The sequence below is a fragment of the Lolium perenne genome, chromosome 3, assembly GCF_019359855.2.
Source record: "Lolium perenne isolate Kyuss_39 chromosome 3, Kyuss_2.0, whole genome shotgun sequence".
Classification (NCBI taxonomy): Eukaryota; Viridiplantae; Streptophyta; class Magnoliopsida; order Poales; family Poaceae; genus Lolium; species Lolium perenne.
Genome location: NC_067246.2, coordinates 195859663 through 195873975, shown reverse-complemented (window position 1 = coordinate 195873975; position 14313 = coordinate 195859663). Strand labels below are relative to the sequence as shown.

General features: G+C 44.3%; 2 protein-coding genes across 2 annotated transcripts; one reads left to right on the top strand and one right to left on the bottom strand.

Annotated features, from left to right (window-relative positions):
• Window positions 1-669: 669 nt before the first annotated feature.
• On the top strand, window positions 670-8487 carry LOC127342992 (uncharacterized). Its single transcript, XM_051369058.2, has 14 exons — window positions 670-1274; window positions 1399-1485; window positions 2991-3100; window positions 3237-3287; window positions 3428-3599; window positions 3709-4029; window positions 4136-4336; window positions 4440-4916; window positions 5006-5215; window positions 6122-6310; window positions 6548-6711; window positions 6976-7134; window positions 7505-7583; window positions 7835-8487. The coding sequence occupies exons 1-14, from the start codon at window positions 825-827 to the stop codon at window positions 8267-8269; spliced, it is 3105 nt and encodes a 1034-aa protein (XP_051225018.1). The 5' UTR covers window positions 670-824; the 3' UTR covers window positions 8270-8487.
• Window positions 8488-8946: 459 nt separating this feature from the next.
• LOC127342991 (uncharacterized) lies at window positions 8947-13374 on the bottom strand. Its single transcript, XM_051369057.2, has 2 exons — window positions 13160-13374; window positions 8947-11362 (listed from the first exon to the last, which is right to left on the bottom strand). The coding sequence occupies exon 2, from the start codon at window positions 11107-11109 to the stop codon at window positions 9235-9237; it is 1875 nt and encodes a 624-aa protein (XP_051225017.1). The 5' UTR covers window positions 11110-11362; window positions 13160-13374; the 3' UTR covers window positions 8947-9234.
• Between the last annotated feature and the right edge of the window lie 939 nt (window positions 13375-14313).

Genomic DNA, 14313 nt, shown 5'->3' with positions numbered 1-14313 from the left:
ACCGCTGCGTTGCATAGCGGTGTATCTTCTCCTTGTGCCGGACGCAACGGCCGCTTTGCCGCCGCCGCCGCCACGGCCGGATCTTTCCGCCACATAGCTGCACGGTTCTCCCCGACCCGGGTAACGTACCCCACCGTGCCGAGACTTTACGGGCGGGCCAATCAACGCTCTTCCTTTTCTCTGACGACGAGTCCCTGCCACTTTTTCCCTGCCCGCTCTCTCTCATACTACAGTACGTAGTAGCATTGACGGCGTTAAGCCATCTCTCGCCTCCTCATTAGCCACCTAATTTTCCTGATTATAATTTTCTCGGTCCCAGGCAACAGCACACGAGGAAAAACATGTCGCTACAAACAGCAAAACAGACGCTCACCGCCTGCATGTCCAACCCGCCACACTGACATCCGGGCCCAGCGGAACGTGACCCACCTGTAATCGACTTGTCGGCGTGGCAACATCACGACAGGGCGCAGACCGAGGCGTGGTCACTCCATCCGGGCTCCCGGTTCCCGAAACACGCGGCCCCATGCTCCGCGCGGCTAAACCCCACACCCGAGCCGTCCGATCGGCATCCGACGGCCCACCTCCGCCCTCCACGCAAGCTTCCGTCTTAAACCACAGCACCCCATTCGTCCCCATCCTCCTCCCCCCAGGGACCAAACGAAGGAAAACAAACGCCTACTTCGCTAAATAGGACTCACGAGTCTTCCACAGTCCGCAACACTTCCTCAGCTCTCCCTCCTCAACTGCTCCGCTCCCAATCGCCCGCCCGCTCGCTCGCCAGCCATGCTCGGCGCCGGCCCGAAACCCTAGGCGGAGCGGCCATGGGCTCCCTCGACGGCGCCGTCGGGCCGGGGAGCTACAAGCGCGCGATGGCGGCGGTGGCGGCTCCCGCGCCCCTGCCGCGCGCCGCGGCGCGGAGGCCGGGCCTGAGATCCAGGCTCGCGCGCGCCCTGCTCGTCGACAAGGTGGACTACCTCCAGTGGATCGGCACCGCCGCGGCCTTCTTCTTCGTCACCATCCTCGTCGTCGCCTTCCTCCCCGGATCGCTCGTCCTCGACACCCCCGCCATGCCGCTCCCCTCCAGGCGCGCGGGCAGGACCCACCCCTTGCTGCCTCCCGCGCCCGGGCTGGACCACGGCGAGGGCCTCGCGTTCGAGCCGACCAGGCTGCGGGAGAGGTGGGCGAGGGAGCGGAGGGAGGAGGCCGAGAGCTTGGCGGACCTCGGGGGCGCCGTCAAGAGGGCCGGGGCCCGGAAGCCGCGCCTCGCGTTGGTGAGTTGCTGTTGAGCTCATGGGTGGGCGTGGTGATTGGGGGCTTGCTCCGTTTTCTCGCGATTTTTTTTTTTTGGTTTTAATTTGTTCCTTGTTTTCGCTCGTTTCCACTCCGCCCGCGTAGGTGTTCGCGAATCTCGCTCCCGGCGCAATGCAGCTTCAGATGGTCAGCGTCGCGTCCGTGCTGGAGGCCATGGGGTACGAAATGAAGGTGCGTGGCTCAACTCATTCGTTCTGAACGTACTTTGACTGCCGGTTGAATGGAGCACGTCGTGTTGCTACGTCTTTCGTTTCCTCAGTTCGTTTGCTTCTACAAATTTAGATATAGATACCCCTGACCTGGCTGTTTTCACCTGACCGTCATCACGTTCTCAAGTCATATAGCAAGTTCAGAGTCCATGTCTGGTGTATTTTATATTCAGTTGCTGCATTGTTAATTTGCCTGTTCTGACTTTCCAAGCAAAAAACTAGAGTAAATACCACAAGTTCCGGCTTACATTGACATGTATGTACAAGCTCTTCGATGTTCACACTTCCTAGTATAGCCTAAGATGAAGGTGCGTGGCTCAACCGATTTGTTCTGAATGTACTGACTGCTGGCTGAGCGGAACAAGTCGTGTTACTATGTCTTTTGTTCACTCGATGGGTTTCCTGTCAAGATCACATTCTAAGTCATATAGCAAATTCAGGTTCCCTATCTGGTGTATTTATTCAGTAATGAAAGAGCGTCATTGCTAATCTGCTACTTCTGACTCTCGAAGCAAAAAAAAAAAAGAATAAATACGCAAATTCTGGCTTGCATTGACATGTACTGTACAAACTCTTAGATGTTTACACTTCCTAGTATAGCAGTTCCATGAGAGGTACCACGGGGTATCAGTACCTCTTACTTTCAGAGGAGGTAACAATCAAATATGCGCGTTGTTTTAGTGAAGTGCTAGCGATATGGTTGTTAGCCTAACCAAGTATCTCACATACATATTATCCTAATTGCTCTTATGGGCTTTTTCTAGAACCCAATGGTATGCTTGGACGGAGTTTGGTGTTCCCCAAACACTCATTTTAGGCTGTTTCATCTTTCAGCAAGCTCCACATTTCGATTACTGGCCCTTAGAGATGAAATAGGATGTGGATTTGAAATAGATCTGTACTATGTGCACCCACTGTTCAAATAGCGCAATTGTACTATTTCGCCTTCTTTGTACGGTGAATATATGATCATTATGTTGCACAATTTTTTTGCATGTCCATATGGTATAACATGGTGTCCTAGGTTACAAGGTAGGGTACCAATGCATAGGCTAGTGGACCATACTTGCTACAGATACCACACTACTAGTTGAGTTGACTACAGAAGATACAATTGGAGGGAGGGAGGCAAAGAAACACATGGCCACATGTTGAATCAGATGCATAACATCTTGCTGTCAGGTTATTAGAGGCACGGAGCAAGGATTGATCCACTGGTGGAGCGACAGGTTATGTTTGAGGAGTCGCCTCTAGTTAACAAGTTGCTTGCCTGGTACAACTACCCAAGTCGAGATGTCTAGCTGAAACAAGTACCTAGACGTAAATTTGTTGATGGCCCTTGATCATCGTTTGCATCTATGTTTTTTTTTTTCAAAAAATTGAAGTGCACAAGTATCCAAACCAGTAACAAATGCACATGTGTGAAAGTTCATTGCTCGTAATCCACTTTGCAAATCGTCAATGCAGGTTTTCTCATTTGAGGATGGACCATGTAGTAATATTTGGAGGACCATCGGCATACCAGTTGATATCTTACCTGTGGACACAAAATTACTTACTTCTGTAGATTGGCTAGAGTAAGTTTCTAAAGCCTATCTTCTCAGTTCTTTGCTTGCATTACATACTGCATATTGTCTCATATGTAACATTTTTTCTTACATAATATGTGCTCTCAGCCTCATTCCCTCACCAGCTCTATTTGCATTTCTGCAGCTATGATGGCATGCTTGTAAATTCAATTGAAGCAAGGCCAGTATTTTCAAGGTAGTTATGAAACAAGGACTGTATGACTATCCATTTCAGATTATTATAAGATGTTTGCCCAAAGTCAGGTGTTTGATTTCGACAGTCTTCCGAATGTTTTGCTTAAAGTCAAGTTTTGATTTTAATGTCTCCTGCTGCAGTCTTCTGCAGGAGCCTTTCAAATCCATACCTATCATTTGGACTGTTCAAGAGAGTTCCCTTGCTCATTGTGTTAGTGACTACAATTCTAGTGGAATGAGTCAGGCCCTAGGTGGTTGGAAAGAAGTCTTCAGCAGGGCAAATGTTATAGTTTTTCCCAACTACATATTGCCGGTATACAACTATTTCCATACTAAATTTTATGTGTTAATGGCCTTTTTGCGTTTTGATTTAGAGCCTCTAATCTGACAGTTGGTTATTTATTTATATTTATTTCCTGCAGGTGATGTATGCTGCACTTGATTCTGGCAACTATTTTGTGATTCCAGGTTCCCCTGCAGTAGCCATTCAAGCTGATAGATTCATTGCCAAAAGTTATGACCAGGATGTGAGAATCGGCTTTAATTTAGGTCCAAGGGATTTTGTAATTGCTGTAGTTGGTAGTCAATTTTCATATGGTGGACTTTTGATGGAAGAGGCATTTGTGTTGCAAGCAGTAGGAACTCTTTTGCAGCAGTATCCTTCTGAGAATAGCACACAGACTGGTCTGAAAGTGAGAATCCTGACGGGAAATGTAACTGATAAGCGTAGAATGGCACTTGAGGTTTTGATCTACCACTGTGCCGTCTTTCATCGTTTGAATTAGCTATTTAGATGCCATAAGACTTTAAATTGCATCTAACTGCTTTGTACATTTCTGTTTTTCACAGGCCATCGCTTTAAACGTTGGCTTTCCAAGAGGTGCAGTGGAACATGTTGCTGTTGAAGATACGGACAATCTCCTTGGCATATCTAACCTTGTCATATATGGTTCTTGCCTTGATGAGCAATCCTTCCCCAGTGTGCTAGTCCAAGCCATGATTCTTGAGAAGCTGGTTATAGCTCCGGACCTTGGAATGATCACGAAATATGTATGGCCATAACCTCTCATTTTTTTGGCATTGCATTTATCAACTCAAATACCTACTACTGCACATCTTATCATAAACTAACACAGTTGTCTTCATGGATTAGATTGATGATGGGATAAATGGTCTTCTTTTTCCACGGAAAAATATTGCCATGTTAACTCAAGTTATACTGCAAGCAGTATCAAATGGGGAACTATCTGTTCTAGGGAAAAAGGTTGCATCAGTGGGTAAAGCCCGTGCCAAGGATCTCATGGCTTCTGAAGCCATTGAAGGCTATGCTGTACTGTTGGAAAATGTTCTCAAGTTTCCTGCTGAAGCACTAACCCCGTTAACCTCTGGAGAGATACCTTTGGCTTTGAAACAAGAGTGGAAATGGCATCTATTTGAGGATGTGAAGCATTTATACCATATGAATGAGAGTTTGACTGACTGCAAGATACTCCAGAAAATAGAGGAGTGGCATACCAACCGGAAGGTTGATCCTCCACAAAAGATTGATGAAGGGTTCTCTGCTATTGCATGGAATGAAGAACGATTAAATGGGATTATGGACGCCAAAATGAAATTGGAAGAAGAGGAGGTAAGTATGGATGCAAATTTGATATTCAACACTTCACTTCTCACTTTTTGAACAATGCTTGTAAGTAACTTGAGTGGGTTTCTATGCAGTTGAAAGAGAGGAGTGACCAGCCTCATGGAACATGGGAAGAAGTGTATAGAAATGTCAAAAGGGTGGACAGAATGAAAAATGAATTGCATGAAAGAGATGAAAATGAGCTTGAACGGACAGGTCAGCCACTTTGTATATATGAACCCTTCTTTGGTGAGGGGACTTGGCCCTTTCTACATCAAGGCTCTCTGTATCGTGGAATTGGCCTGGTAAGCTGTTGTTGTCTCTTAGCACCAACCAAGCTATTTATAGTGTAAAATGGCCAGTTTGAGTGCATCGAATGTATATGTTTCAAAACAATTTCTGATGGTATAATCCAATAAATCGGTAAAAGTTGTTGTGAGGTATAAAACCTGTGGCTGAACTTTTAAAGAACTTATATACCTTGTATCATGGCTGGTTGTTAGATCGGAAGTGTGACTTTCTAACTTTTGATGAAACGAAGATTTGCATTCCTTTCTGTCATATAGCGATACATATAAATGGAGAAATTGTCTAATGCAGTCTCGTCTAGGTCTGTTAAGAGAACTACCTTGTGTACAATTGAACTAGATTTGAGGCCCCTCACAACACAGGGATTATTCTGAAAATATTAATCCATTTAAGCCTCAAATAATCTCTAATCTAATCAAACTAAACTTAATATAAACAACCCATGTGGTGAATAAATACGGGTTTGCATTTCGTATTTCTTTTTTCTGAACTAGCATTTGCTGTGGAGATCCGAAAACTGCTACATTATAAAATGCTACTCCCTCCTGCCCAAAATATGTTGCATATAAAGTTTAGTCAAAGTCTGCCTTCATAAAGTTTGACCATGTATCTTTATAAAAATATAAATATTTACAATGACAAATTAATATTTTTTAGAATTATCATGAAACATATTTTCATATTATATGCATTTGGTATAGTAGATCTTCATATTATTATATATACTCTTGGTAAAAGTTTGCAAAGTTTGACTTGCATGAAAAATTATGCGCAACATATTATCGGCAGGAGGGAGTATAATAGGATAGATATGTGTACGTGGCTAGTTGGAATACAAATGATTACTGCTTGCAAATATCCCAATGGCTTAAATTGATCACATGAAGTTTGTCTTGCATTAGTCTTCAAAAGGTCGAAGACCTGGAGCAGATGACATTGATGCATCTTCTCGTCTCCCACTGCTCAACAATGGGTACTACAGAGATATTCTTGGTGAATTTGGAGCTTTCTTTGCACTGGCTAACAGGATTGACCGGATACACAAGAATTCCTGGATAGGATTTCAGTCCTGGAGGACGACTGCAAGAAAGGTAATAGATCATGTTTTTCCTTGTATTTCAATCTTCTATTATTCGGACCGATTTTCCATGAATATGATAGATATAACTTGTAAGATTGATTAGGGCAATGTTCTTTGTACATAACCTATCATTTGGTGTCACTGAATTAAGTAATGCTTTTTATATGAGGCAGTGCGCAGAGAGCTATCCAGGTTTTGCATAATGGTTAGCATCTAATTTATACATACTGTCCAATTTACTAAGCAGGTTAACTTGTCAAAAAATGCTGAATCTGCAATATTGGAAGCTATTCAAACTCAAAAGCACGGAGATGCCTTCTATTTTTGGGTTCGGATGGATCAAGATCGAAGAAGTCATGCCAATCAAAATTTCTGGTCCCTCTGTGATGCAATTAATGCTGGGAACTGCAGGTTATCCATTTAACCAGTTTCATAGGTTGCACTGTTTTATCAAGTTTCATTGACGTACTAATTTATTCTAGAAACATGTTACTACCAGGCATCATTTTTTACGGAGTAACATTCAATAGATTTTGTTGCCTCCTTTGATGTACCCATGTTTACAGAACTAAAAGTTGTATTTCGTTAACAGTTTAATGTAGAGTTTGGGCTGTGCTCCCAAACTTAACTACTCTGTTTTATTGAACAAATCTACTTCATATTTCTGTCTTGAAGGTTAGCTGTTTCAGAGGCTTTTCAAAGGATGTATGGCTTGCAGCTTGATGAAGATTTGAATTCTCTGCCTCATATGCCTAATGATGGAGACACTTGGGCTGTGATGCAAAGCTGGGTTTTGCCTACGAGATCGTTCCTGGAATTTGTACTGTTCTCAAGGTAACATTATGTTTTCAAAATATTATAGTCAAACCATGAATTGTACTCCTTTTAACTAGAATAGGGAAGCCCTGACTGGGTATTAGTCATTTCCTGGTATATGCATTTTAAGTGATCTATTATCATGAGTGCCAAAAAATAGCTGATCTAAGCTTGTGTATATTAGTACTACCGCCGTTATCGCTCAATGATGTTTAAAGTTGTACTTGTATATTTTAAATTTTAAAGCATATAGCCTTGCTGTTGCATGTTCAGACATTGAGCCAAAGTTCAAAGAGGTCTGTGCTTCAAGTGATTTAAGTCCTTCAGCCTATGGTTAATTCTTTTTATATTTATACTCTGTTGATGTTACAGATATGCTGTTTTTCAGGATGTTTGTAGATGCACTGGATGCACAAATGTACGACAAGCATTATCAAACTGGGCATTGCATTTTGAGTATCCACAGGGTGAGTGCCTCTACTACATATTCAGAATATAGTTACCTGTCTCATTGGCATAGAGCAGCTGAACACTTCATTTGACACCTTACAAGAAACCATAACATAAACCTTGCCAACATATATGGACCATATGGTTCACCGTCTGGATGCTGTACATGCTTGTGATAAATTATACTCTGTATATGATCATCTTGAGTAATATATTCTATTTATATCTCAAAACCTGAGACTGTTGCTCTCTTGGTTGATATGTACAGGACAAGCACTGCTACTCTCGTGTTCTTGAGTTGATTGTGAATGTCTGGGCGTTCCACAGTGCACGGCGGATGGTCTATGTGAACCCAGAGACAGGTGCAATGCGGGAGCAGCATCCGCTTGATGGCAGGAGAGGTCGGATGTCAATCCAGTGGTTCTCCTATGCAACTCTGAAGAGCATGGATGAAGACTTGGCCGAAGAGTATGATGCGGATCACCCTGAGAGAAGGTGGCTGTGGCCACATACCGGCGAAGTGATGTGGCAAGGTCTGTACGAGAGGGAGAGGAACATGCGGCAGCAGGAGAAGGAGCGGAGGAAGCAACAGACCAAAGACAAGATCCAGAGAATCAAGAAGAGAGCTCGGCAAAAGACGATAGGGAGGTATATAAAACCAGATGATGCCGGTCGCTTAAACGACACGGTAACAGTAGATTGAGTAGCGTTTAACCACATAGCTAGGGCGATGATTCTTTCTCCAGGAAATTTTGTTCATTCTTTGTTCCAGCTAATGTCCTAACTGGTTGCGCCCTGGTGGGTGTGATTATTGTGTCCAGTTTTGCCCTGTAACGTGACTAGCCATCAAGTTGTGGCTTAGGTTCGTAGGTGTAAATTTGGTTTTGTGGTGGACACACAGCTCTTTTGCTCGCAAGTTAACTGCAAGGTGCACGAGAAGTGGTTCTGAAGCTCTTTTCATCTCCATTTCCTTCTTCCCACTACTTGGTCATCTCTGAAGAACGCTCTTTTCATCTCCATTTCCTTCTTCCGACTACTTGGTCTCTGCAAGCAAGACTGGAGGTTCTCCTAAACCCTATTACTATGCCAACTTTGTAGGATAGACTGAAAAAAAAACAAGCTAACGAACATTAGCGAGTTCAAAAAAAGGCGTGGTGGAACTGCTGAACTTGTGCTCGAATTTAAGATCTTCAGTTTCCAATCTAGGATATCACTTTTTATTAAGAGTTAATGTGTAATCATGACAAATACGGAGTAGCAGTGTCCAAGAAAGCCATTATTACAAATATTTATCCAACAAAGTTTGACTACACGCATTCAAAATTGTCCTGTGTTCACGAGAGACCTGATGAATAATCCATATCCAACTAACTCCTGTGCAACATGAACAATCAACTATTATTAAACACAAAAGAAAAGCAAATTTCTGACAGATCATATCCCAATAGTAGCAGATACAGAAATTGTAACACAAAGCAAGGCTGTTCGACGACATTAATTAATTACAATAATAGAGAAGCCAATAACGCTCTCCCTTATTTATATTACACGGAGGAAATGATCAGGACAACAATTGGTGAAATGTGAAATTTACTTTATCCCGCCACAGCATTAAGCTCTGGAAACAGATCAAAACTTGAAGCAACCAATTCTTGATGAGAATATCACTCACATCCATGCCATCATAACAGAAGTGCCATTCTCGAAGTTACCAGGGGCACTTGTATGGCCTCCGCCGCGAGAAAGTAGAGCCAGCAACCCCCCGCCGTGCACTCTACCCTCTGTCAGTGGCTCCACAGGAGACTGCATCAAAATAGGATCAACCTTCACCGCAGCAACTTCCATCTCGTCGGGTTTAACATCGGCGACAAGCTGGTGGATTACAGGGCCTAATGTACCACCACCATGAACACAGTGGTCCTGGACTAGAGCGCTGTGAGCAGAACAGAGACCAGTCTTGCTGCGAGCAAACTTATCACACTGCTCTGTGTCAACACCAAAGCTGGACTCCGCCAAGCCCCATGAGCAGCGCTTACCTCCCCCGTGTGCCTTGCAGTAATCAGTGCTTCCCTGCGCACTCTTCACACAGCCCTCAAACACACATCTCTTGCCACCTCCATGGCGTACACAGTACTCTGTCCGCCCCCTAGCACTTTTGGTGCAATCAGGAATGGCACACCTCTTCCCACCACCATGCGCAACACAATATTGAGTCCCACCATGCACGCTCTTTGGACACACGCCACCACCTTCAAATAAGCAGCGCTTGCCTCCCCCGTGTCCCTTGCAATATGGAGTGCTACCTTCAGCTCCTTTGGTACAGCCAAAGAATGTGCAGCGCTTTCCTCCACCGTGCGCCTTGCAGAACTTTGTGCTTCCCTGTGCACCCTTAGCACATTCCGGAAACTGGCAACGCCTCCCACCTCCATGAGAGATGCAGAGGCCAGAATGACCTTCTGCACTCTTGGTGCAGTTCTCCTTCTGACACCTTTTTCCACCTCCATGCCTGATGCACAAGCCAGATCTCCCTCGGGCAGCACGGGAGCAACCATCGTTACTACAGCGGCGACCGCCACCATGGGCTATGCAGTGGTCTGTCCGCCCTTCAGCACTCTTTGTACATCCAAGAAATTCACATCTCCTCCCTCCTCCATGGGCCTTGCAATATATGGTCCTTCCTTCAGCACCTTTCTGGCAACCAGGTTTCTGGCATCGCCTACCACCACCATGGGCTATGCAATGGCCTGATGCCCCTCTTGCTCCTTTCCCACATCCAGGGAACTGACAGGTTTTAGTGTTCATACTTCGCTGTTGAGGGTTAGTGTCCACAGAAGTACAACCAGCTGGGCTTTTAAAATTGGTTAGCATAGTTGATGAAATGACTGGAGAAGACAAAGTACACTGTTCTTTTCTGGGTATCTTCGGACATGGAAAGGCATATGTTGCTTCAGATGCATATGATGACGAAACCACAGAGTGCTCAAAACCCCAATTAGATGGTAATGATCCTTTCCCTATAAGGGCTGGTGATGAGTTGGTTACTGGCATGCTTGGTGACACCATATTCGTATAAGTGACAGCAGATACAGGTGGGCCAGTGGATAAACTCAACTGAAGATCCAGTTTAGGAGAGCTGGCCACCAAACCAGCAGAGGACCTCTTCTGAAAGTGTGCACCATCATAGCCAAGGCAAAGATCAAAGCTCAAGCTAAGATCTACAGATGACTCCTCATCAGTCTCCCTCAGCGAGGATGGAGACATTTCACAAGCTGTGGCAGAGCTTACTTTGCTATTGTCAGATGAGCTTTGGGAACGGCCTAAACCCAGAGTGAGTAATGGATTCCCAGTACCTTCTGCTCCTGCCATAGTACCCCACTTCCTTTTCTGGGCTTTTGAGTTAGGGACAGAAAAGCTGGAGTACGATGCAGAGTCAAGTGTATTATCTTTGAGCTGAGCAGTGTGTTGGACTGTACTCTGATAATGGGAAGAGTGGAAGGAGTTGATACTATCACCAAATACAAGGCCACGGGAAGTTTTGTCCATTCCAATTCAGAAACATCAAACCTCAACCAATTAGTAAGTGAAAAGAACCAGTTGACTGACTCCCTGGTATCATAACTTTATTAACTTCTACTGGGTTAGAAAACTCAGAACAGCTTGCAACCTCCGCTAACAAAACCAGACACGTCATCACGATCCATTTCGAGCCAGTATGTTTGAAGTGAATGCGATGAAGGTTTGAACCGAGCCTCAGTTTCTACTCAGAAACTTCCAGCTGAAGCCAAGGCAAATAATCCTGATAATGAGAAATAAGAGGTCAGAGGCTAGTAAGTCGCAACTAGAAACCTAATGTAGCACACAAATAAAGCACATAAGGGTGGTGCATTGAAATATAAAAATTTGTGTAAAGGTAAAAGGAGATTACGGCCAGGAAAGAGCAGAAATCTCTTAAAAGGGCACCACAGCCAAGACAGAGCAGAAAATAGCAATTTATCAAGAAGAATACATCGGTATCATTTCCTTGTACTGGATAAGTTCAGAAAGATTAATTCCATTGTATGTTCACAGTTGATGGGGTAACAAAGCACAGCCTGTAAATGACCAGTCTAATTTAACTTTGCAGTTCAAACTGTGTTGAACACTACGTTATCTTATGGTTAACTGAACAAGTAACACAGCTGAACTATGTGACATCCTTTGCCCTGAACATGAACACATGCTTCCTATTAACCCCCAGTATATATCTTTGAATTGCATGTATTGAGAAATAGAATAGCTTTTATGCAATGTTCAGTAGTAAAGCAGCGATTATCTTTATGTGAGACCACCAAATAAAGAAATATGAAATCAAAGATGGTGAATTATACCAAGCAAATCGGCACTCTCTGAGGGTACAGTCGGGTGGAAACAACACACAGAAGAATGAAGTCTGGCACGAATGAAGCATTTCCTTAATACGTAGAGCCTTTGATCACATGAATGGTGATGGCTTGTTTTTCATTTACCTTGGTCAGATTAATATGAGACTTTCTACGAGTAATTCAATTTCTTGGTAGGACAACTTCGAATCAGTAGATATTGATTTGCTTCGCAGATATGACATTTACATCAAAAGATGATCGACCGTGAAACAGCTGGCCAAGTACCGATTCCTACAAACTTGGAGGCTAACCCAAACAGTGAAACTAAACCAGAGGTTTTTCACTCGAGCTCTTTAGAAAAAAAAAAACACTAGTGTGAGTGTCCACCTGTTTTTCTTTTGCTGGAGAAACGAAAATGTATACTATAAACATGGGCAGCAACGCAGTATTAATAATTACATTTACCAAGCGATAATGGTAAATTGGTAATTATCATCATTATAACCATAATTTCTGTACCCCGCTCAAGAATTGTGAAATCCGCCATGACTTGTTAGCGTACCGCGAATCATGACAGTGGATAAAAACATCCACCGAAACGATCTTCCATTTTCGCCATCGGATGAACAGCAATCTGTCGTAGGCCACGCAAGAGGACAAATCTGAGCCGCAGCTGTTCGCGCATGAGGAAATATATAAATCCACATGCCCTCCTGTACGAACGATCCATGAGGAAGACGATAAATCTGGAACCATAACGACCTAGGAGCACGCGCGCCGACAGATTTTAACGGGCGACCTTTTGCTATCACCAGATTGCTCGCCCTGGGCAGGAAAAGAAACAACAAAAAAAAGGCTTGCGCGGTAAAGGAAAGCGCGCAGAAACGACGCAAGGCGCCAAAATTCCTTTTCTCGAAGGGGGAAAAACTAACCGAAGCCGAGGTAGTACCGCAGAAAAACTTTGCGTATCGCAAATCAGAATAAATACAGGGGAAAAATATGTGAGAAACAAGTTTCTGTTCCAGAAGAAACAGAGGAGCAGGAGGAACGGCAGCTCATGGAATTCACGCACGAATCTGGCACCGAGGAGATCCTGGGCGCCCCGGAGACGCGCGAATCGGAGACGATGGCCGACACGGGCCCGCGCGCGGCGCCGCATCCAACCACCGAAGCAGCCAACCAACGGTATGTAAACGCAGACAATCATGGATACAGAGGAGGCGAGGACGCACCTGTGGAAGGAAGGAGGAGGTCGCGGGCGATCCAATCTCGGTGCCCGACTGGGTCTGGGTGTGGAGGGGGGCTAGGGTTTTGCGGTGGTTGCGCGCGCGCGAGACCCGCCGCGGCGAACAGCGCCCACCAGATTTGTAGGAACGGACGGGGAGAGAGAGAAGGAGGCGGGCGGGTGAATGAAAGCTCAGAGGAGAGGAGAGGAGAAAAACCGAGGACGCATACGGGGCCGGGGCCGCTATAAATAAATAAATAAAAGAAGGCAGGAGGGAGGGAAAGAGATGGAGTGGTGCGGGCGACAAAACGCTGCGTCCACCCCGCGGTGAGGTGTGGGAAATGGAAAGTGGGAAAGGCGATATGCACTCGTGCCTCCACCTTTTCCACCTGGTTTGGCATCTTGTCCAGGTACGACCGGTTCTGTTTTATCCACCACCACCACGCACCGCCAGCAGTAGGAGTGAGCTGGCTTGTGTACTACGTTTATTTTGACATGGCTTTTCGTGGAATTACAGAGGTGTTTTTGGCACGGGCTTGCGGTTTTAAAATGGGTGCAGAGGTTGCGTTGTACGGCCTGGTATTATAGTATAGTTATAGAAGAGAATACGTGCTTCATTCGAATACTGCAATAGTTTTAGTACTCCTGCTTGAAATAGTTGAGCTAGTGGGCTGATGGATCACATGATTGCATTGCTACTATCCTGTATTAAAATGTGCACATTTCTCGTGAGTTGATTTTGTTCGTACTACTTAGTACTGCTACTTTCTCCGGCACAAGTTAATTGGCGCAACCAAATTTGAGCACATATGTTTAAAAATACTTAAAGTTGTAGGTTTGTTTTGAGCCAAACTACTTAAACTATGATCAAGCTTGTAGGGAAATACATTAAGGATAGGGATTTGGTGCACACGGGCACCAGTGCTCCCTCCACTTTCAGATTTTTAATTTTTTTAAAATCTCACACTTTTATTTCTCCAAAAATTATGGCGTTATATATCTAGATAGATATGTGTAGGAGGAGTCCACAAAAAAATGTCCCGGTAAAAAATAATTTAAAATTTGAGAAATATAAAATAAAAAAAATTCTGACAAAAATATGTACTATTTTAATACTATTGTACTACCATTTGCTGTCACAAATTTTTCTTCTTTATATTT